The sequence below is a fragment of the Diabrotica undecimpunctata genome, chromosome 6 (genome assembly GCF_040954645.1).
Source record: "Diabrotica undecimpunctata isolate CICGRU chromosome 6, icDiaUnde3, whole genome shotgun sequence".
In the NCBI taxonomy this organism is placed as follows: Eukaryota; Metazoa; Arthropoda; class Insecta; order Coleoptera; family Chrysomelidae; genus Diabrotica; species Diabrotica undecimpunctata.
The window spans coordinates 16770384-16795709 of NC_092808.1; the positions used below are offsets into that span (position 1 = coordinate 16770384).

A 25326-nucleotide genomic window follows, 5' to 3' on the forward strand; every position below is an offset into this window, starting at 1 on the left:
GGTAACATAATCCCCTTTTCAATCTCCCCAGACAACCTTCTCAACTCTCTCATTCCCCATCATTTCTTTTTAACCAATCATAAGCATTCATCTTTCCCACCAATTTTCGATTTAGAAAATTTCCAACATAATATTTAAAACAAATAAACTACTTTCACTCAAATTACTTTTCAGAAACCATTAACAATTTTGCCTTTTTTAACAGAAATAAGTTTCCAAATTCTTGTTATCTCATATCTAAATCTAATTCTTATTTACTTTCGAAAAATGCCCACCGCAAAATACAATTACAAGTTTATTCTTAAATCTATAAAATTATACGGGTTCCATTGTCCTTTCACTATTCACTCAGTCTTTCAAGGAAAAACTGTTCCGTCACGGAACAATGTCTTCATCTGCCCGCGGTATATTAAAATAATAAAAAAATTCTTTATTCTATTTCTGATCGATAAACTGATCATAACAATATATATATATATATATATATATATATATATATATATATATATATATATATATATATATATATATATATATATATATAATAGATTAATTAACTGGACCATTAGGACCAAGGATGTGGTGGCTGCTAAAAGGGATTGAAGCTCCATATGTATAGTTTACACTTTATACTGACTGGAAATCTCTGAAAAGGGGTTCATACATGGGTTGTTTTCTATGCTAGACGTAACAGAAGCCTAGAATATGCGTCACGTGTGCAGCTTTACGTTTGTTGTATCCCTCGTTACATTGTAGAACTAATATAAATTGGGTCCATCCCTACTTAGCAAGGGCAACGTAGGCTCTTCATCGCGGCTCTATTCGTTTTCTTTAAAATCACTAACACAACTAGCTAAGTTTATTTCGGGATTTTACGTCAATAGAGCTGCATCAATCTCTAAGTAGTTCAAAAAATGTTTTCAAAATGAAACACTTTTCAATTGTTTTGTTGGAAGCTCTCTCCATGCTCCGAAAATCCAAATTAAAGCGTTAGCAATCGTTATGGACTTCTCCAGCTCAGCCGTTGATAAAGAACATTTTATAGACAATAACATTCTTCTCATCAAACACTTTATATACAGGGATATAAAGTTTTTAATTATTCCTCGATCTAACGGTTGATAATGTGCTGTAGTATTAAGTGGCAAAATATTATCGATATGTAAGATTGATAATTGAATATCCGGATGGGATGTTGCGCTGTCTAGGAATAAGATAATTTTTCTTTTTTGACATTGCAATTTTTCTGTCAAATTTGTGCAGCCAATCTGTCTTTATATTTCTGGTCATCCAGGCCTTCTTGTTGTAGTACCAGTCGACTTGGAGAGGAACTGATCTATTTTTATTTTAAGAATCTAATAGCGATATTGTGTAAGAGTCTATTCTAAGACAACGAAGCACTGATCTGGAAGTTCTCCGCTGCAAAATTCACAACAATTTAGAAGGATGGAAACATTAATTCTTTATTGTAAGATTTCTTCTTCTTCTTTACGTGCCATCTCCGCGACTCCATACTCAACTATCTTGTTCATTAGCTTTTGGAGGTCTTGGAGATTGTCTGCTATTATGAAAGTATCGTCCGCATATCTAATGTTGTTAATTGGTGTTCCATTGACCTTTATTCCTGCTGTTTCTCCCTCAAGAGCTCTTTTCATAATTTCTTCAGAGTATGCATTGAATAGTAGTGGTGACAATACACATCCATGTCGCACTCCTCTTTTAAGTAATGTAAGATTTAAGATGGGGAACTTCGGTTAGGTATGTCACAGTCTGCATATGTACTAAATAATTTACACATTCCACTTAGCGGGGTTCTTGTTATTGTAACTTATAGTGTATAAAGGTCATACTGGTAAACAATATTGTTGACGAAGTTCCGCTACATTAGCTAAGCAGAAAAATATAATTATTCCGACCAAACTTATGGTGCCTATGCGTTACGGATGTTGGACACTAACATGGCTATTCTGACTTTGTTGACTGCTGCCCTGAAAAGTCCGGTAGTGGTTAAGTTAAACCATTTTCACAGGTTATGCAGCCAGGATATTCTTCTTCGTCCTGGACCTCTTTTCCCATGCACTTTACCTTGAAGTATGGTCCGAAGTAGGTCATATCGTTGTTCATTACGCATTATATGGCCCAGGTATTCTAGTTTGCGACGTTTTATGGGTATGACTAGTTCGCGCTCCTCAAACGTTAATAAAACAAATAAAGAAAACCATTCATTTTAAATGTATCTATATTACTATATTTACAATATATTTACATAATAACAATAAATTACAATATGTAAAAACTTTTGTTGGAATTAGCAGTTTCATAATTTAAATGTGTAAAAGATAAATAATATTTAATATTTAAGCTATTATAATACAAAACAATAAAAATATTCAATGGTAAAAATATTGTATACCGTGTATTGATTAGCGTCGTATTTAGTAATGGCGATTTTTCGAAGAGGTGAATTTACAAATCTATCAATAATATATGATAAAAAAATATTAAAGACAAAAGCTTAATCTCAATAAATAATGTCTACAGTTTAATGTATAGATAACTTATTTTTTATGTTAGTAAATTGCTTATATTCCTAATTGCTTAGATAAAGAAGACCCCAACAATTATAGAGTTATAAATCTACTGAATACCGCACTTAAGCTTACCACAAAAGTCCTAATCAATAATCTAATAACTTTATCAGATGAACAATAAGGATTCAGATCGCGTTTCAGGATCACAGAAAAGACCATCGAGTAAAATAAACCAGAATATCTGTTTTATAGACCTGACAAAGGCTTTCGATCGCATCCAAGTCAAAGACGTCTTACACCTACTGTATAAAGAAACATACCAATCAATATTATATAAACCATCGAAAACATCTACTTCTGTAATCAAATACAGGCAAAGATGAATGGAAAACTAACACAGTGTATACCAGTACAAAGCTGAGTCAGACAGGGTGACTCGTTAAGCCGACTTCTCTTTAATATAATAATGGACGAAATAATACAAGCAGTACGTAAAGGTCATGGTTACAGAATGGGGAACAAAGAAATCCAAATATTACGAGTATGTTATGCAGACGACGCCGCATTAATCGCCGAGACAGAAGATGAGCTCCAAAGATTAACACATATCTTCAATACAACAGCCAAGAAATACAATATGATAATATCAACAGGAAAAACTTAATGTATGACAACATCTAAATACCCACTACGATGTAAAAACGAAATTGATATAAAAAATAATAAAGCAGGAAGCAAGGTTTAGATATCTGGGAATAGATATAACTAGTTACGGAGATGTTGAAGAAGAAGTACGACAACAAAGCTTAAAAGCAAGTAAAGCGACAAATCTCTTAATGACACAATCTGGAAGAAAAAACACCGAAGACAAGACACAAAGACAAGAATCTATAAAGCAGCAATTAGACCTATATTAACATACACGGCGGAGACAAGACCTGACACATCTAAAACGAGATGACTACTAGAAACAACAGAGATGAAAATACTTCGACGAATATCAGGGAAAAGTCTGTTGGATAGGGAGAGAAGCGAAAACATAAGAAGAGCATGCAATATAAAAGACATAAATGGATGGATGACAAAACACATTAGTAGAATGGCAGAGGATAGGATAGTACGAATAGCACCAGACAAATCACCAAATGGACGAAGAAGTATTAGCAGACCAAGAAAAAATGGTGGGATAATCTAAATAATTTATTAGGTTAAAATTAAAAAAGAAACAGGCTTTAAACCTACATACAAGAAGGAAGAATAAGAAGAAGCTTATATTCCTTGTCAGGCCAATGATTTCTTTGTACCATTCTTTTTTCCGTTGCCCCAATGCATCCTACGCTCTACTATCTAGGCTAGCGTGAAACTTTTTCAATTTTTAATCCGAGTAAGGATATTTAAACGATTCCAGACATGAGTTAACTTGTATAGTAGGTTATTGATTATGTACTTTAGAAAAGGAATTAAAACCTTTATTTTATTTTATTATTTCATATGGTCAATGGATACCCAAATATGAAAAAATCGCACAGTGCTACCATTTTAAGGGTTGAGTTTTTGAGAAAGGGGTGAATTAGTCCCTATGTACTAGGGTGCATTTGGATGAATTCTTTCCACTTTTCTTACATATGCATTTACAGAAAATGTTCAAAATTGAATGTCCTATCGAAATGTCACTTTTTAAAGTCAAAAATAGGTTTTTTTGACAAAAATATATTTAAAAAACGAAGTAGAAAAAACACGAAAAAACGCGATTTCTCCTTTTTGCCCCATAACTTTTTTCCACAGGGTTATAGATAAAGGTATTGTGTTACAGAAAAAAACTCTTATCCTTCCTTTTAAAAATGACGTTTGGTAAAAGACTTTAAGATATATATATATATATATATATATATATATATATATATATATATATATATATATATATATATATATATATATATATATATATATATGTAGAGCTCCTCAAGATAATCTTTCTGTGCACTGAATAAGTAAGGAGTTTTAAGTGAGTATGTGAAGTTTGTGGGAGTCATGCATGATGGAGTAACATCTAGTATTAGGACAGATATGGAAGAGACTCCAGATGAAAACCAGAAACTGAAACATCAGGAAGAAAATCTAGAGAGAGATGGGAGGACCAGATAATCAGAGATATCAAAATCCTGGAAGTGAAAAACTGGTGGGACTTATGCACAGAAATGAGTGGAAGAAAATTGTAACGCAAGTCAAGCCATACAATAAACTTTGACAATACAGAAAAAGAATGCGAACTGATTCATTGCAATAAGCGAATCAAAGAGCTCTAAATAAGAGCGGCAATCATTTCATCAGGAATGAGAGGTTTTGATTTTTAGAGACTAAATTTCCTATGAAAAATTCAGCGCTTAAAAAGGATTCAGCGCTTAGTCTTCATTAACTGTCATTAGTGTATTAAAAAGTAATAGTTTTAAATATATTTTATAGGGTCTACATCAAGTGGAAAAAGGCATAAGGCGTGTCGTGTTTTAGAAAAATTGCAATGAAATTGAAAGAATTTTTTTTTAAAATATACTACCATTAAAAATGAGTGTATTAGGAGCAGTTTATGTATCCTAAACGGGAAGAAATCAAGAAAGTAAGGAACAAAATCCGACAAATAGCATTTCATAGCATACTCGTAGAATTTAAAAAAAAGCAGATGACCAACAAAATATAAGAAATGAAAATGGAGCTCCTAGATAAAACCTTAATGCACTACGTGAAGATAATAAGAATTTTAGCTCCAACATAAAAAAACGTAAGATCGGCTTAATTATTTGAAAACAAAATATAAGAAGCTAGACGAGGAATACAACATAAACGCAGATTATTACAAAGCCCTACGAGAAGACAATATAGAACTAACTGGGAAGCATAAAGCACAAAATGCGGCAATAGTAGCCTAAATGCCACGATCAGAAACATATCTTCTTCTTTAGGTGCCGTCTTCTTAGCGAAGGTTGGCGATGACCTCTGCAAAGTCTTTCCTATTTTGGGCTTTCCTTATTAAACTTTGAAAGTCTAATCCTGTCCAATCTTTGATGTTACGCAGCCTGGTCATTTGTCGTCTACCCGGGCCGCGTGTGCCTTCTATTTTCCCTTCTATAATAAGCTGAAGGAAGTTATACCTGTCGGGTCTAAATATGTGTCCAAGATAAGACGTTTTACGCTTCTTGACAATTTCTGTGAGTTCACGTTCTCTATTCATACGCCTTAAAACTTCTTCATTTCTAACGCGGTCGGTCCATGGAATTTTCAGCATACGACCAAATACCCACATCTCAAAGCTCTCTAATCGTCGTAACGAGCTGACTGTTAACGTCCAAGCTTCCACGCCGTGTAATAGTACACTATATACATAACACGTCATGCAGTATCGTAGGGACAAATCAAGATTACGGGTAGTGAGTAACTGTCGCATCTTGTTCTTGGTGTGAGGTTTCATGTATCCAACAGCCTAGATACTTAAACTTTTTCACTTGTTCAACTAGATTGTTGTTAACTAGTATGTTTATAACTGGTGTGTGTTTTTTAAAATTACCATTGTTTTGGTTTTTTTTTACATTCACCTTAAGGCCGTATAGTTCTCCTTCTCGCACTACTTTGGTTAACAGAATTTGTAGTTCTTCTTCACTGCCAGCAATCAGTACTGTGCATACCTGATATTGTTCACGATTTTTCCATTGAAGAAACATATAGAAGAACTAAACAGCAAACAAGAAGATAAACAACAAAATGACTTAAATAAAACTAAAGGCGAGCCAGGATATAAAAAAAGAACAATACAGACTAAATCTGAATTCACCGAAGCACCCCAAAAGTCACCAACGGAGTCAGACAATCCGCCCTTTGGCTTCGATCTATACAAGCCGGAGAAAAAGGAGCCGCAGTTGAAAAATCATCATGATCCAATATTCATGAAGAAAATATCAGACATGATCAGCTTGAACATCAAAACCAAAGAAAAAGTGACTACTAGACTATGGGCTATCACGGACCTTATTATTCTTGTGTATAACAAGAGGTTCATTTTTGTTCAGACAAAACACCACAGTTTATACATTTTGGTCAACTTTCTTCAATTTGCGATAGCTCTATTTAAATCGTATAGTAGTAAATAAGCCCCACAACGTCTTAATTAAGTATAGAAAAAAGCCTTATAAACAATAAAATAATAATCATTTTTATATAATGAATTATTAATTTACTGAACCAGTTTATATTGTGTTATACGTAATAAACAAAATGATCAACGTATCAATAACATTTACAATATTTTTGGCATATGAATAACGTTAGTTGTGACTAGATTTGACTAGATTATGTAATTTTAAATCACATGTACATCCCTTATAAAACTTACAAATGGACTTGTGTTGCAACTTAAAATAATATCTTTTTTTCTTATTTGTTTCCTCTACGTAACAAAATTTATTCCGATACATTAAAAGAGGAAGATGATGAACTGTTAGCACCTTCTTTGTTGGCTCGAGGGTCTTCAGGAATCCATACTTTGGCATGCATTATTCCGTTCGGATTAGGCTCCTTTACTCTGGACCACGATAATGAATGAGCAGTATATAGACCACCACCACCTAAAATAAAAAATAAGATTTAATATACGATTTCATCATCTAATATACAATGTCTAATGAAAAAGTTTGTTCTCAAATTTACTTATATTTTTAATTACTGATTTAGTAACCATAATGCAAATAAAGACATGATATCAATATTAGTCGTCAATTTTCAAAGTCGCAAACATTTTACGTAATGTGTAAAATGTATAAAGATAATGATAAGACGTGATCATGTTGTTCCATTTTCCAAGACGTTGTTCCATTTAACATCAATGCATATATCGTACATTTGATTTTGTGTCCGAGAGTTTGGAGAATCTCAATTGATTGCATTAATTTTAGCGATTGAAGATATTTCACCGATTTTGAACCGGTTGAGACTGCAGGGTTCTGTGACTCACATCTTCAGCAGAAAAGCAATATTTGTTTGGCTAATTTCAATGGTATGCGTTCTAATGCAAACTTGTAGTGTATCGCAGATTTAAAACACTCTTTGTGTTTTATATTATTATTTTAAGTTTCCAGCTTTAGCCATATGGCTCACACTCTCTCTAAGGGGAAAATTCAGTCATCCCAGATACCTACGGTATCAATAGGATTGATGAAACTCTTTCCGTGTTATCAAGCCCTAAGTGACTTAGTATGCTGGAGTATCTCCCAAAAAATTTCCTACACATCTGGACGTCGAGAGTAGGTAGTACAGCTTTCTGCATGGCCTTATAAAGATGTTCATTTAGACTCAGCTGTTTTATGTTCTCTAGGAGGTTTTTGTAAAGAACACCAGTAGATAGAATAATAGGTACTGTCTGGGTACTTTCCATTCTTCATTGTCTCCTGATTTGTATTTCTAGATCTCTGTACTTAGCGATCTTTTCGTTGTATTTGACACGCAAATTATTGATGTTAAGTATCGCCACATCCATAAGTGTTGTTTGCCTAGTAATTTTATTAATTAGTATGAGATCCGGTCTATTCGGCATTTGTCATTTTGGATTTGAGTATCTTTAACATTATATTTCAGATAATTTTTAGTTGGAATAACCTGATCCTGAATGGCAAGTAGGAAACCTTCAGTCTCGGGAAACATCTTTCCTGATGTGTCAACCAATAGTTCGACGCTGTATTATCGATATATTCTTGGCTAATCTCATTGAGATGTCGCCATGCAGGGGTTTACTCATCCAGGTGAGCATTTTTTGTTGCTTAGTCAGATGGTTTACGCGCATTTCTTGTTCCCTCAGATGTCTCAGCCTGTAGCTGAAAATAAGCTCTTAATTTAGCAATCTGTTTATCCAATTGCTCACCTATATCCATAAGTCCTCTTTCCCTTGATATCTCAGTAATGTTGTTCTCTCTACTGCACTGGGTGGATGGTATTTTTGCGCCTTTGTGAGAAGTGTTCTTGATATTAACAAATGAATAGCTAATCGCGGAACAGGCGTATAAATACGTATTTAATGCCTTAAACAAATTTTTGCTATTAAGATATGACCGATTTAACTGTCTTACTCTTCGCACAAATTCAGAAGTTAGTTCAGTTTTTATTAGTTTATGGCCAATTTTTCGCGCTTGCTGTACTCGGAGATATTTGTACATATCATTTGCTTTGCCCTCTACCCATTGCTTCGATGTTTTGGCCATCTTGCGTATCGAAACCTCTGGACTAAACCTTTCTTCTGATTATATTTAGTAGGTATACGGCACTTGTCTAATCCAAAGTGCTTACTAATATCATTTGAGAAAGTTTCTATAGTGTTTAGCATCTGATCTAGGGGGTTTCGAGTGCAAGCCATTAATTTCAAATCATCCATATACAACAGATGATTAAGCTTCGCCACAACAGTATTGTTATTTTTGATGCTAAAACCTGAGTCAGCCGAGTTTAGAAGCTGAGATAGTAGGTTCATCGCTCGTTCATCATTTTAAGTTTATTATTATTATTATTATCCAGATTTAGCCATACGGCTCACACTCCCTTTAAGGGGAAAATTATCCCAGATACCTACGGTACCAAAAGGATTGAGCTCTGGTGGGACTCTTTCCATGTTATCGAGCCCTAGGTGACTTGGTTTGCTGGAGTATTTCCCAAAAATTTTCGTACACACCTGGACGTCGCGAGGAGTACAGCTTTCTGCATGGCCTTATAAAGATGTTCATTTAGACACAGCTGTTTTGTGTTCGCTAGGAGGTTTTTGGGAATAACACCAGTAGTAGATAGAATAATAGGTACTGCCTGAGTACTTTCCATTCTCCATTGTCTCCTGATTTGTATTTCTAGATCTCTATACTTGGCGATCTTTTCGTTGTATTTAACACGCAAATTATTGGTGTTAGGTATCGCCACATCAATAAGTGTTGTTGGCCTGGTAAGTTTATTAACTAGTATGAGATCCGGTCTATTATGTGCCACTGGTTGGTCTGTGAGCACAGTGCGGTCCCAGTATAGTTGTCATTTTCAAGCATTCTGTCAGGGACATATTGATAATAAGGAAGACGGTCGGTTTGGAGAAGTCCCAGTTTGTCAGCTAGTTCTTGGTGTATAATCTTTTCTACTGAGTCATGGCGTTCTTTATAATCAGCTCCAACAAACGCCTGGCAGCCCCCGATAAGATGTTGGATGGTTTCTTGGGCTTGGCATCCATATCGGCATTTGTCATTTTGGACTTAATCGTCATTCTTAATCGTATCTTGTTCGGCAATGAAAATGTAGTAAAACGAATTTTGAAGAAGATTTCATCTTCCTTATGTGGTGCCTATCCATTGCATGTATTGGGCATCATTATGTCAACTTTAGCAATGTTTACAGCTGCTCGAAACGGGCATGCGGTTTTCATATTGAATCAGGTTCTTAAAAAGTCTGGAAATACGTCGTCTTCGCTCTCATACCACACTCTTTTCCTTTAATAATCAACTGAGGTAAACACTATTTCTTATTATTATTCATAATATGTACAAAGTACACTAGAAAAAGCTTTTAGTCTGTATTATCGTCTCTCTCGCGTTCTTCGTTATTTTTATTATTGGTGTTAACTTTTTGCGCTTCAGCAATTCTTACAATTACTCCAGTTTAGTTGTAATTGTAATTTTATAACCGGTTATAAAATTATAATTGTTGCAATTGTAATTTTATAACCGGTGATTTTGGTTGTGGTCTGTTTGCATCTTTTCCTTGATTTTTATTTTCTGTAGTTTTGTTACAGCGTTTTCACTGGTATCCATTATATTTGTCAATTCTCTAGTTGTTTTTAATTTGAAAAAGCGGTTATAGCTCAATATTTAGTTTCTGTTTCTGCTTAGTTTAGTCAATTCTCTAGTTATTTTTAGTTTTCAAACGCGTTTATATCTGAATATTTAGTTTGTTTCTGCTTAGTTTAGTCAATTCAAGTTTGGTCAAGTTGTTTTTAGTTAGTTGTTCTTAGTTAATATTTAGTTTAATTATTGTTTAACCAGACGTTTAAATTTTTACAAAGGCAGAATGGTACGTATTGTAGCCGACAAAGTAGCAGCTGTGTTAATAATTGGCGAATGTGGAAATAATTTCCATGTAGGGGAACGTCTTTTTAATGAGAGGTACCCCGATCGCCCTACATCGAGAGCTTATTTGAGGAAGCTTCTTCGGAAGTTTAAACAAACAGGTAGTGTTCAAGATGTCAAACGAACTGGTCGACCAACAATTAGTGATGACAAAAAAATTGACATAATTTCAGAAATGGTAGTGAACCCTCCTTCTTCTACAGCCCAAGTTACATCTATCTATGGAATCAGTCAAAAGACAGTACACCGAGTGTTGGCTGAAAACAAATTTCATCCATACAAATTAAAAATTGTGCACCAACTTTCAGATGATGACCCCGACCGAAGACTAGAATTCTGTGAAAATATGTTCAATAAAATTAACAAATAGCCTGATTACATAAAAACAATTTGTTTTAGTGACGAAAGTACGTTTTCTCTCAAAGGAAATATTAGATAACACACACAATGTGACGTATTGGATTGACACAAATCCTCATGCATTTTCGTGAAACACATACTCAATTTCCAAAAAATATAAATGTTTGGGCAGGTATTTTGGGAAACCACATAGTTGGGCCTCTTTTTCTCAATACTAACTTAACCGGTGAAGTGTCTCTGGAGATGTTACAAAATGCAATTGGACTGCTAATACTTGAAATTCTGCAAGATAATACAGATGAATTCGGCAACTTGGAAATAACGTTTCAACAAGATGGTGCTCCTGCACACCATTATGGTGCAGTAAGACGTTATCTAGATGAGGAATATCCTGGTAGATGGATTGGACGACTAGGTACGATAGAATGGCCAGCTTGGTCACTGCACCTCATGCATTACTGTCAGGAAGTAGATGGGGAACATTTTGATTACTTACTATAAGAAGTGGTTGTTAAATATTTATTAATTAAATGAGAAGCTACAATTTTAGTATTTATTTAATTTATTCATCAAAATGAGCTTAAACTCAAACAAAATTATTATGACTGAATAGGTATTTTCAATACCTTTCAAACGGGGTATCACTTGTTATAAGGTCCCATTTAAAACTATCTGTCACAATGGCGCTGTAACGTCATCTGTCACTATTAAGTCACCTGTTATGACTAGTTGAGAAGCCTACGCCTGTTTATTACCTCCCTTCGAATTTCACTATTATAACAATAAGCGTTCAAAAGATACGAGGAGGAGAATGGACTTTTAACTAGCACTGTATATTTTTAAATAACTGTATGTTGATCAAGTGATGGAAAGAATATATATCTATTAATTTTACTATAAATATGGTCTGAGTTAGTGCGAGCATCGACTTAAATACTTCTCGACATAATAATTATGTCTAGCAATATTTGATATTGTCGTTGTCTAGATATTGTAAATTATTAACATCTTTAATCGAAAAGGATAACCAAAATGTTTGTGTGTAGTACCTAAAAATAATTTATTTAGTTTCTAATAAGAATGACATAAAATATATAATATAAATTTCAATGGAAACACTTGAAAATGTTTTTGCTTTTGATTATTGCTTTATTATGTTATTCAAAGCAGATGTTTTTCGTATTGCGTAACGAATAGCCCTTGAGGGTGTAATATCTACCATCGATAATCGAATTCGGGAAACCACCATCGAAAAAGGGACAAAACGCCCTATGACCCCTTAGATAATCAATTTCGAATACTTTGACAATTGTTCTCCGGTATAACGCTAGGCCGTGTTATGATATTTCTGAAGATAAAACAACCCCTCGCTTTTTGTCATGTCAAGTACAAATTGTGAAAATATTGTTTGGTTTTATTTTTCAGTAAATTTGCTTATTCATTCATTTATTTCTAGTTTTTCATTTTACATAATAAGGTAAACAACAGTTTTTAAATTAAGTTTAACATATTCATATACAAGGTGAACTACAAAAGAAAATTACGCTTTTCTCAAATTTTTTAAATGTACAACCTTGTATTTTATTTTTTTGCAATGTTTTATTTATGATAAGTACTCTTTCATTTTATTAAAGCATTTTCTATACTTAACCTCATTATTTGCGAGATATTTTTAGTTTTAATCAAATTTCGGGATACCTTTGGGAGTAGGTTATTATAATATTGTTGTGAGTCGTATACCCCTGATTAGTTTGGCATGGTATAAAGACAACTAGGCCATCAACAACTACCTGTCTCTCTCTGTATATGAAGACCACAGAAACACTGACAAACATGAAGCAACTGGTTACACTCCATCAATGCTATTGACTGGTCGAGTCATGAAGCTCTCCATCAACCACCTACATGGCAACCTACCAGACGGATCAAGAGACATTCCCTGAGTATATTAGCGGTCTAAAGGATCAATTGGTTAAGTTCCACGATTTCGCCAGTAATAAGCTGCGACTCACCAGTGACCAAAAAGTTAGGTTCGATCAGAAATCGTTTCCCGTTAGCTTTAGGGAAGGTAATGAAGTTGACGCAGCACTAAGAGGACCGTACCTGGTCACTAAGAATATAAACCACCTTGTATATAGAGTACAATTTAGCTCACGGAGTAAGCCGGTCCATTTAGGTGCTCATGTTGTATCATATACCTCTGATTGCAGCCAGAAATCTCTCTTCACCGTCGAAATATTCCACAAACCAATTCTAGCGATGCGGAGATGACCTTCGAAAATTTACGCAGTTCACGTCGCCCGGTAAGGTGTTTTTTCAGAGCATTTCGTTATCATTATATAAGCCAGCCGAGGCGGCCTTTGATTATTAGTATTCGCGATTTTACGTATCAGTGCGAATTGTTTTGTAAGCAATAATTATTAATGTAATTAGTAATTGTGATATTTGTTTTTGAGTTAAATAAAGTTAGTTAAACCACGTTGAGCTTCCCTTAATCTCTGAATCCACAGAACAACGTAACAATAAACAGATAATCATTTCACTTACCCCTAATAATGATTTTCTTTGGTTCATCTTGCCGTAGATTCCTATTGTGTCCGTTGAAAAACTCTGTATTTGAATTTTTGTCTGTTCTTACTAACTCACTTAAAAAATTAATGTAACCTATCGCTAATTTTAGCGTGTCTACTTTCGACAGTCTTTTTTCGTACGGAAGGGTGGGAATGTGTGCTCTTAATCCTTCAAAAGCGTCATTTATTGATTGCATTCGCTTCCTTTCTCTCAAATTGGCTGCCTGGCGCTGCTGGATTTGTTGCTGTGGGCATTTGCTTCTTCGTCTATGTCGGTGCAATCGGCTAAAATCAAAAATGTATTTTAGGGAAGATGTAACATGCAAATAAGTGAACTACATTTTAGTTTTACTTGTAGAATTGTAATTTTGGACAAAGGTTTTGGTTCTAAAACATCATCTTTATTAAAATGACGACTATCAAAGCATTATTATGTTGTCAAAGTCTTAATATACCATCAAGAATTTTTTATTCTTTTTGTGACAATTAATAATTAAAATACGAAAATATTCTGATTGCATCCAATATATCTTGTCTCAAATAAAACCAGCCGAACATGTCCGTTTTTCCAACTAGGCACCTGCTCGTAAAGTTGTTATTTTTTGTATTTGACCTAATAATGGGACGTGATTTCATTACCGGTGATTCAGTAAGTTTTTATGCGGAGAAAATTGCGAAAAAATAAATGCTTAATATTAGGTAAATAAAGTTATTTTACTTTAAACTTAAATGCTAATTTAAATTGCTTAAACAAGCCTTTTTAACTAAAAGAAGTGCATGATCAGTAACGAGTATTCTCCCCTCTAGCTCTTTTTACTGCTTGCATCCTTTTCGGTATGCTTGCAAGTAAATTTTGGACATATCCTTGTGAATTGTATTCCAATTATCTTGTGCAGCAAGCCAAAGCTGATCTTTCGTATTTGGAATGGGATTTCTTTGTCGTATGCGGCGTTTTAGGTGATCCCACATGTGTTCTATTGGATTTAAATCAGGGCTAAATGGTGGCCAATCCAATCTTCGAGTTTGAACCTCATCAAGATAATTACTCACTATGGCAACGGCATGTGGTCGAACATGGTGCATTAACATGAATTTTTCATATCCAACGTACCAACATATGGCAAAACATGATCTTGTAGGATTTTTTAAACGTAAGTGGCACCAGCCATCCATTCAATCACTTCCAAAAGTGCGGTGCGTACCTCCCAACTAATACCTTTCCAAAGAATTATGCCCCAACCTCCAAAACTAACGGTCTGGGCAAGATTGCAGCTGGCGAATCGTTCTCCAACTCTTAGTAGACGTGGTTTTGACCATCTAGCTTCCATAATAGGATTCTGGTCTCATCAGTAAAAAAAAAACATTTTTCCAGTTGTCGATATTCCACTGAATATGTGTTTTTGCAAATTCTAAACAACGAGCCTTATGATTTTGGAGAAGACGTGGAACTTTGGCGGGGCATCTGGGCTTTAAGTTTGCTTATTTTGATCTTCTTCTAACTGTTTGTGAACTCACATTAACTTGTCTAACATCTAATAGCTCATTTCTGAGGTGCATCGATGTCAATGAACGATTTCGTGTTGAATTAAGAACCAAAAAATGGTCATCAAGTGCGGCTGTGCAACTTGTACGTCCTTGAGCAGGCCTTCGTATGAAATTTCCTGTTTCGCGGAACCTTTTTAAAGTATTTGAAACTAGATTGACTTCTCCTGAGACGTCGTGCGATATCTTTTTGTGCATATCCTTCCTCGTACAAAATTACCATCTGTGCTACTTGGGCTTCATCGCAGTATCGAATTGGTGGCACACTTGTTTTAAACTTAATTAAAACAAAACAATATTTAATTAAACTCAATAAATTAAACTAAAAATAACCGAATTAGTATGATTTTTCCTTTACGTGAAGAAGGTTTTTTATGATAATATGTACGAATGACATTAAACGCTGAATAAATGTCAAAATAACGGTCAAAATATTTCAAACCAGTTGAGTACATCAACCTACTATATGAGTGTCATCAGTAATCTAAAATTGTTTTGAAATAAAGTGACTACAAAAAAAAATGGAAAATTCCAAAGTATTCGATATTTTTGTCCATGAGTGTATAATGAATATTATGATATTCTCGGTGAATGTAATTTGGAGAACGGTGACTAACATCTGGGGATTTACCAACGATGAATACTAAGAACTGAAATACGAGATATTTTGTGTTATTATCTACTGATAATTGTCTTTTTAAAATAGTGTCATAAATATATTGAATGCATGTTTTCTTTCATAAAAACATTCTTAAAAGTTTATAAAAAAGTTTAAATGAAATTCTAAAGTTATTTTACGTTTTATTTAACTACAGTTACTGTTCTCGGATTCTCCAGTTTTCCATAGCAGCAGGAAGTTATGTAGCTCTCCAGTAATTCCTCTATCATGGTTTTCTCATCGGTCACCCCAACATGGGGTCCTGCAACCTCATGTTGGGGTCGCAGGTCGGAGGTTGTTCAACAACGCTACACACGACCCGACTCGACAGGTTGGGGAAAGGGAAGTCGGCTGTCGGATGTCGCGGTTGCACAACCAGATCAGTCGGTCCGACTGTCGGGTACAACTTTTTTTGTCGATCAACAAGCCTATACACATAAACACCGTCGTGCCCAAAGTTGTCTGTTACGACAGTTGGGTGGTTTAGTAGGGACACGTGTAGGGGTTGTATTGGTCATCTATGACCAGATACACACATGACAAGCCACGCATAGATGGCGCGATAAACCTATGGTAACACCAGAGAACTGTAGTTCTCTGGTAACACTATTGCATAGGCCTAATATGTCTTAGTATCTATTCGACATAGTGACAAGCCACATTAAAATGGCGCACATGGGCAGCAGCGATTCGGATATTTCTGTGAGGTTTGACCATTTTAGCAAGAAAAATTATGAAGTTGAGTCGAAGTTTGATGACAGTGACCGTGATCCTGACTATATATAATCTAGAAGTGATGAAAATACAGCGGTATGTAATTTTTTTGTTAAATGTGGCTTGTCACATTATTACCATTCAAGATTAAAGTATGATTGTAGTGGCTTGTGACATTATTGCATTTAGTTGTAGGATATAGAACACCGTCAGTCAAGAAAAAGGGCAAAACCAAACACACCCGACAAAATTCCAACAAGTCGATGGAGACAAAGAAATGAACACTGTTATTCAAGATTAAAAAAAGAAAAATTCGACGAAATTTAGGCCAACCATATGTAAGCGACAAGACGAAAAAAAAATGGGCCTGGTCGAGAATTGGGACCGCCTTGCAGTTGCACTAAGAAGTGTAGGGAAAAGCTTCAGAGCCACGAGAGCAATATTTTTAACGTGATTTGAAATCTTGGTTCATGGGAGTTACAAAATAGCTACTTATTCGGATGTATAGATATTGTTGAGAAGAAAAGGTCCTACCCAAAAAAGCAAAAACATCAAGAATCGCATAGAAAGAACAATGCAGTCTACTCCATTAATGTTAATGGTGAAACTAAACGTGTCTGTAAAACAGAATTTATAAATATCCATGGACTTCATGCTTCTAATGGCAAAGTAAATAACATTGTTAGCAAGAAGATAGAAGGAAATCTAGTGCCAGAAAGAGACAACAGAGGAAAGCATACAAACCGTGTGAACAAAATATCTGATTCGGAAATACTAAGTGTTAAAAATCACATACATTCGATTCCAAAATATCAAAGTCACTACAGTCAACAAGAGAACATGAATAAAGTTTACCTGGACCATAACATGAGTATAGCCAGTCTATTCGGATCGATTTAAGAAGACTCAATAAAAACTGGATAAGAGCGGTGCAAGATAGACGGGGTTGGAAACACGAGGAAGAGGCCTATGTTCAGCAGTGGACTCTTGAGGCTGCATGATGATGATTCAGATTGATATGTCCCTTGGTGTAAAGAAGCGGGAATTGAACCAGTTAAGGAGCATACTTAGCGTAAGATATTCTATATAAATCAATATCCAAATAGAGTCAGTAAAATCAGAAAAAAAAAGATTATAGCGAATTAACAACAAGACTTAATTTGCACAACTGTAAGGCTCAGGCAGTGCAACAATTACTGAAGAGCGAAACAGCCCGGTCCAAAATTGATAAGAAGACATGTGTTATATCGTTTGACTTGCACCAAGTTTTACCGATTCTCAAATTAACCACTGGTCCTGTATTTTATTGCATGAAAATATGGATGTATATATGAATGGAACGTTGCAAAAAGAGGGAGTGATGAAATTGCATCAATACTCATAAAATTTCTAAGCTCAAAGATAGATAAAGTAGACATCTCGTTTTCTTCACGGATAATTGTCCCGGGCAAAGCAAAAACTGGCTTTTAAGGTCTTTATGGTTCCAGCTAGTGAAGGAACCAAAATTTAAGTCTATTATACACCATTTTTTAGTCAGCGGACACACTCACCTTCCCTCTGACAGGGATTTTGCTCTTATAGAAAAACGACATAGAAAGTATGTTTTGCTTGTGTACTCTCCTGAGGAATGGTATTAAATTATAAAAGAATCTAATAAAAGGAAGCCCTTCAACTTAACTGTTATGAAGCAGGAAGATTTCCTCAATGTAGAACCACTGTTGGAGAACATTAAAAAGAGTACTCGCACTGATGACCAGCAATCTTTGGATTTTTCCAATGTTTTTTCTTTTTTATTCAAGAGTGATAACAGAAAAGCATTTTTCGTTAAGCATTCTGTGAATGATACCTACAACCCCATTACTGTTGTCAAGAAGGGACGTCCAAATGTACTTTCTTTATCTGATTTACAACAGAAGTATATTGAGCTCATTCGAATTGCAAAAAAGAAACTCGAAAATGTGAGATCATTATTACCCTAGGTACCTTCAGTGTATCATCCCTTCTACAATAGTTTACAAGAGGATGTCAGCCCTGATGTTGCTGATGAGGTCGCCGAGCTGGTTGATTAAATAAGATTTTGGGTATTTATTATTAAAGCAATAATGTACAACTCACATTTTTTTTAAAATAAAGACTGCTTTTTTCTCAGGTTTGGAGTAATTTTATCAATATTGTTGTAACTATAGTTCCATAGGACATGATGCATCGACATATCTAAACAAAAACAACAAAAGTTGTTATTGGATTTTATATTATTATTTTTAACATTCAAAGTCAAGATTCTTGTCATTGTTTCACATTAAGCCCTTCAATTGTATATAAACGAAAAAAAAAAACTTAAAACAAATATATCCCAAGGTATGGATTTACTAGTTCAAAGTTATTATATATTATGTGCGATTAATAAATTAAATTGACAAATTATGCATCCTTGCATTCTGATAAAAAACCAAAAAGTTGTATTTTTAGTCATTAATCGCTTTTTTATACGTAATACTTTCTGATCACAATATCATATTTCAAGGAAAAATATATTAGTTTCATTAAAAGTATTTGTTGATACTGATACATTTAATTTTGATGGATAATCTTTCAAAATATGTACAGATATTTACTATGTATATGTACCGAAAAAGATAAACATTCATACATCAAAATACCGTGTTATTAATAATTGGCAAATTATGTTTAACCACAACATGTCTCATGTTTCAAGAAATTGATTAAGTGATAAAACGTGTCTTGTTAAAATAGAAATACATTATTTAATCAATTATTTTCATTTCGCCAATAGATTTATAAAAGAATGTCAAGAATTATTAATATACACTTCTCCAAGAAATTAACGCACCACTTTGAAATATTAAAATATTTTATTAACGTTAATAAACATTTTCATTGTAATCTTATATTTTGCAAGCCCCTTGTATATGCTATTCGTACACTCTATATTTATTGACTGTGTTTTATCGCTATAGTTTTTTTTGCAACAAAACAAAAAGAAGCATAAAATGTACTAATTCTATAAATATACTAATTTCCAAGTGTTCACGAATTTTATTCGGCTACTGTTTAATTGTTGATTATTGTTAATTGTGTTTATTATGGAGCGTCAATCACGTAATTTAAACCGAGATGAATGTGCCCAAGTAGTGATACTGTCGGAAGAAGGTCGGAGTTACCGAAGAATTGGTCGTCGGTTTAATGTGTCCCACACATCCGTCTCACGGGTCTTAGAAAGATTCCTAGAAACAATGGATCATACTCGTAGACCAGGGCAAGGACGAAACCGGGTAACTACCCCTATTCAAGATCGATTTTTAAGAATTTCTGCTCTTCGACAACGTTTTGTAACACATCGAAGTCTACAAATTCAGCTTCGAGACGTGCATGCTATACAAATTAGTACTGAAACTGTTCGCCAGCGACTTAGGGAATACAACTTAACACCTAGGATTGCCGCCCGAGATCCTGTATTAACTGCAGAGCATCGAAGGGGGAGACTTTTGCCAGAGACCACGTTAATTGGTTAGAGGCTGACTGGGAACGAGTGCTATTTACTGATGAATCCCGATTTTGCTTGTACAATACCGACAGACGTGTTTATGTGTTGCGATGACACAACGAACGATATGCTCAGTGTAACTTCTCACACACCCCATTTTTGGTGGAGGATCCGTTATGGTGTGGGGTGGTATTTCTTTGACCACACGTACGGACCTAGGGGTCATACAAAATGGAACTGTTACAGCTGAAAGGTACATATTGGAGATCCTGGAGCAACATGTAGTACCATTCGCTCCTTATATCGGTGAAAATTTCTTACTAATGCAAGATAATGTTGCACTTCACGCTGCACAGATCGTCAGAAATTATCTAGAAGAGGTAGAAATTAACAATATGGAATGACCAGCACCTAGTCCGAATTAAATCCGATTGAAAATCTCTGGGATATCCTTGGTAGGCGATTAAGAGCGACACCGATCCACCCAAACAACTTACAGGAAGTGGGAGAGAGGCTGATCCAGATTTGGAGAGAACTAGACCAAAATGAAATACGGCAATTAATTTTAAGTATGGGCCAACGATGTGAGGCTGTTATACGTAGTAGAGGTGGAAACACTCGGTATGAACACTTTTTTCATATTTTAGTTTACTTTTCTTATCATTATTTTTTTAGAATTCTCCGTTGAATTTTTTTTTTCTCCTGTACTTCAACATTTTCTGATGATTAGACAAATTGTTATACTTACTAATAAAATGTAGAATAAATTTGGTGAAATTTTATTTTTTATTCGTTGCCTGTTTACAAATAAAATTTTTTTTATCGTTCTTTCATTATAAAGGTTGGCCGCCAATGTCATGATGATTTTCATTTTAAACTATGTTAGTTACTAATTAATTTTTAATCATACCTATATAATAAAACAAAACCACCGTTTTCAATTCTCACAGACCATACTACTCAACTTGACAGGTTTTGTACAAAAGTTTACACTTAGTTCTCCTTCTTTCTGTTCCTCTCCTATCAGAGATTGGTTATCATCAAGGCCATTCGAACTTTATTTACAGCTGTTCTAAACAGTTCGTTTGTGGTGCAACCAAACCACTTTCTTAAATTTCTCATCCAAGACATTCTTCGGCGGTTCGTATTCCTTTATTCGATCTTTTTTTGTATTGCATTTTGTAGGAATGATCATTTTTGTAGTGGCATTAGATGGCCCAAGTATTCCAAGTTTCTCTTTTTTATAGTATTACTTTGGGCCTTTTGTGCGTTCGACGTAATGGTTTTCATTTGTGACTCGGGCAACCCAACTTATTCTTAAAATCTATGAAACAGGTGTGCATCTCTTGATTGACGTCCAAGTAAAATTTTTCTATTTATCTATTTTTATATAAATATATTGGGGTATCACATGCATCAACTTAAACTTATTAGTACAAAAGGTTTTATTATGCAATTTGCATTTATTTAAATTTTGCAATGGATTGTGTATTTTATTATCTTTTATTCTGTGATAGTGACTATTTAGGAAATTTCAGTAAATTTTAACCCTTAACTGGTCCGGCGTCGTCTGACAGACGATTCCATATTTTTAATTATATTTTATTGGAAATTGGCACTGCCTACAGGCAACTTCTTCTATCTAATCCTTAAACTATTGGAGCTTGACAAGTGGGTGTATTTGCGACAAGTTTCTCTCAGTTCCTAAAAAGTTATCGCAGCAATTAGGTAGAGAGTAGTTCCTCAGACGACGCCGGACTGTTGGTGTGACTTTTGTATGTCGTGCATTTTTAGAAATAATGGCCGGGCCATCAAAACGACTGCGTTTCGGCGATGACGATTATGAGACAACTCTTTTATAGTGGTACAATGAGGAATGTGATAGTGACAGTGATGTAGACGATATTTCGGAAGACCATAACATTGAATCTGAACACGATACATGTTCGGAATTTTCTGATTCTGACGAGCCTGCAGATTGTAATGAATTAGCAGTAAGTGATAGTGACAAAACCTATGTTTATGGTTAAAATCGACACAAGTGGTGGTGTCAGAAGTTATCCCCTCATCTAGAACATGTAAACACAACATTGTCATAAAAGTGCCAATTCTAAAAACAAAGGCGAAAATGCTCGGCGAGGCTGCGATACCCTTGTTTGTTTGGAATATGTTGTTTAGTGATAACATTCTACAACATATTGAGCAGAATACAAACCCAAAAATTACGATCAATGCGTGAGAAATATTCTGCTAGTTCTATCCATCATCTTAGAGCAATGGATGTTATTGAGTTAAGAGCATTTTTGGGAGTTCTTGTTTACACTGCCATTTTCAACTCCAGTCACGAAAATATAGACCGTTTATTTGCAACAGATGGAACTGGAAGAGAAATCTTCAAAGCAGTCATGCGCAAAAAAAGGATTGCTGTTCTTTTAATTACTATCCGATTCGACAATCCAGAAGACAGGGAAGAACGCAAAAAATATGATCCAACTGCAGCTATTTCATTTATATTTAATACTTTCACAGAAAATTGTCAAAGTTTATACGGACTTGGTCAATCTGCCACAATTGATGAAATGCTTGTAAATTTTCGAGGTAAATGCCGGTTTAAAATGTACATGCCTAACAAACTGGCTAAATACGGACTCAAAATACAGTGTCTTCCGAATGAAAAGACTCAGATGGATTTGGTATCAGTGACGAGCACAAAAAATTCCTAAAGCCTATACAAGCTGCGTTGCGCTTAGCTGAACCGCTCTTTGATAGCAACCGAAATATCACAGCTGATAATTGGAACTCTTCTATTTAATTAGTGGATATTTTACGAACAAAAAAGTTGACTTATGTGTTGACACTGAAAAAAAATAAGGCTGAATACCTCCATCTTTTCTGCCCAACAGAAACAGACCTGAAGGGTGAACAATTTATAGATTTAGGGAAGAATGTACCTTAATTTCTCATGTAGAAAAAGTGGGAAAGGCTACAGTACTTTTATCTTCAATGCATAGTAGAAGTTATAGTGATCCCTTTACTGAAAAACCAGAAATAATTTCTAATTATAATGAGAATAACGGAGGTGTAGATTCCCTATATGAGAAATGCTCCAAAAGCACCTCAAGCCGCCGAACCTGAAGATGGCTCTTAACAATTTTTTTTCTTATATTGGACATTTCTATAGCAAATTAATATATTCTACATCAGTTTTACAAAAACAATCCAGTAATAAAAGAAAAAAGTGTTTTTGGTTTGGAGTTGGCTATGTAGTTAGTGCAAGATCACATGAAAAGACAAATGACAATGACGAACATTCCACGTCAATTACGTCTTACAATTAGCCAGATACTTGGAGTTTAAGAAGAACAAAAGGACAATCAGATGGATGTTCTTATTTTAGAAAAACGCAAGATTTGCAGTTTGTGTCCGAGTAAAAATCGCAGGATGACAAAATACCTGTGCTTGCGTTGCAAAAGCCTGTGTTTGGGATGTACAAAACCACTATGTAAAAATTGCATATAAAATTGGTAAAGTTTAACTGATGCTAGAAACAAACATTTTTGATCGATTTTTATTTTACCTAGTTTTTTGTTTACTGTGCAGTTTGAACATTTATTCTAGGAACACATTTTTTTTTCATAGTGTTTTTATATATTTTTTAATTACTTTACAAAACTATGTACTTTTTCACAAATATTTGTATGGATGTCAGTTTTATTTAAATACTTTTTTCTTAACCCAAATAATGCCCAAATCTAATACATTCACTTTTATATAAATATATCAGGGTATGTTTGTAACATTTTTTCTTAATAAAAAAATTATTTTTGAGTGTTGTTTTGCTGTCTTGAAAACAGTAGTTTCGCAGACTACCCCGGACCAGTTACGCTACTGCTACAGTACCGGACCAGTTAAGGGTTCAATTGTTATTATTTTTTGTAAGCTTTGTCCATAAAATTGTACAATTTTCAGTGACAATAAAGCATTATACTATTCTATCGTATTATAACAATTTAGACATTAAGAAATTGTTTGACAAGTACTTACTCTTTAAACTCAGATAGATTTTCCTGATCACTACTATAAGAAAAACTAGACACCGCCGAATCGCTACTGTTCTCATCGTATAAAAACAAATCACTACCGGTCGAAGATCCCGTCGTACTCCCATTACTATTCCCGTTGGCATGCACAAAATGACTACCCTCGAAAAAATACTGCCGGTTAACGACGTCCAAATCTAAATTCTCCATTATTAAAGTTTTATGTTTTCATTGCACACTTTTCCAATTATGCAATTGTATCTTAATCGACGCCACGTGTCGACCACGTGAGCGTTTGAAAGCAGCACGTGTCAGGAGCAAAGGACGACTGAAAAGTATCCTGGACCGTTGCCAGGACATTCGTGCGTCCTGTGAAAGAACGCGGTAGGAACGGTGTGATGGGATACGTCGTCGCCGTCTCGGGGAAGGGTGGTGGCCACTCCCACGCTATTGTTACAGCTGCATTGTTACATTGATTAGCCCTTTGATTGTACGATTTAAGAAAATACAATTATTTAAATATATCAAGAAACAATTGCGATTAAGTAAACAAATTCTTAATGATTGTGTTTTTATTGAAAGGAATGTTTTGTATATGTAACAGGAGCAGGTAAGATGTCTACAGAACTATTTGTATATCTACGCGCTGGAAAAACGATTCGCTAGAATTTTTTTCAAATTGCCCCACCCTATGGGGCAATGTGAACTTTTGACATATAGTCAGTTGTCATTTTTTTGTTGAAAATACGTTAAATAAATTATGTTTCAATTGCAACTAAATGACAGTTAAATGTTTAATGAACGTCCCTAATTAATTAAACAAAACAAAATCATTTCTGGTTTAACAGTATGTGCATATCTTCCTTAGATGGTTCACAATGCCCCATCCTCCCCTAAAACTGTTTTTAAGTCATCCCTTCGAATGAGAGACAACGATTAATTGCTCATTTTAATGAGTTAGGGGATTACAATGCTCAAAACAAATATTTAACAGATCTTGTCATGGTTGTACCTGTTGGTAGACAGAAAAGCCGAAACCCTGAAGCTGACGCAAGTTTTAATCAATCTTCCTATAGTTATAGAGTTCGGGTAAATGTGAGTGGCTGGTTACAAGAGACTGTTGTTTGCTATAAAGCATTTTTGTCTTTACACGGCATCACTAATCGCCCTGTTCAAACCATAAAGAAAAATTTACTTAAAGAAGATGCACAGCATAATAAGTTGACCAATGAAAGAAGAACAATAGTAATGAGCTTTATATAGTTACTGAAAGG

The 25326-nt window shown here is 34.6% G+C and overlaps 1 protein-coding gene across 1 annotated transcript; it reads right to left on the reverse strand.

The window, feature by feature from the left end:
* Positions 1 to 2307: 2307 nt before the first annotated feature.
* LOC140443199 (pancreas transcription factor 1 subunit alpha-like) lies at positions 2308 to 24422 on the reverse strand. The gene is made up of 3 exons (XM_072534315.1): positions 24057 to 24422; positions 13571 to 13878; positions 2308 to 7144 (listed from the first exon to the last, which is right to left on the reverse strand). The coding sequence occupies exons 1-3, from the start codon at positions 24260 to 24262 to the stop codon at positions 6981 to 6983; spliced, it is 678 nt and encodes a 225-aa protein (XP_072390416.1). The 5' UTR covers positions 24263 to 24422; the 3' UTR covers positions 2308 to 6980.
* Positions 24423 to 25326: the final 904 nt, after the last annotated feature.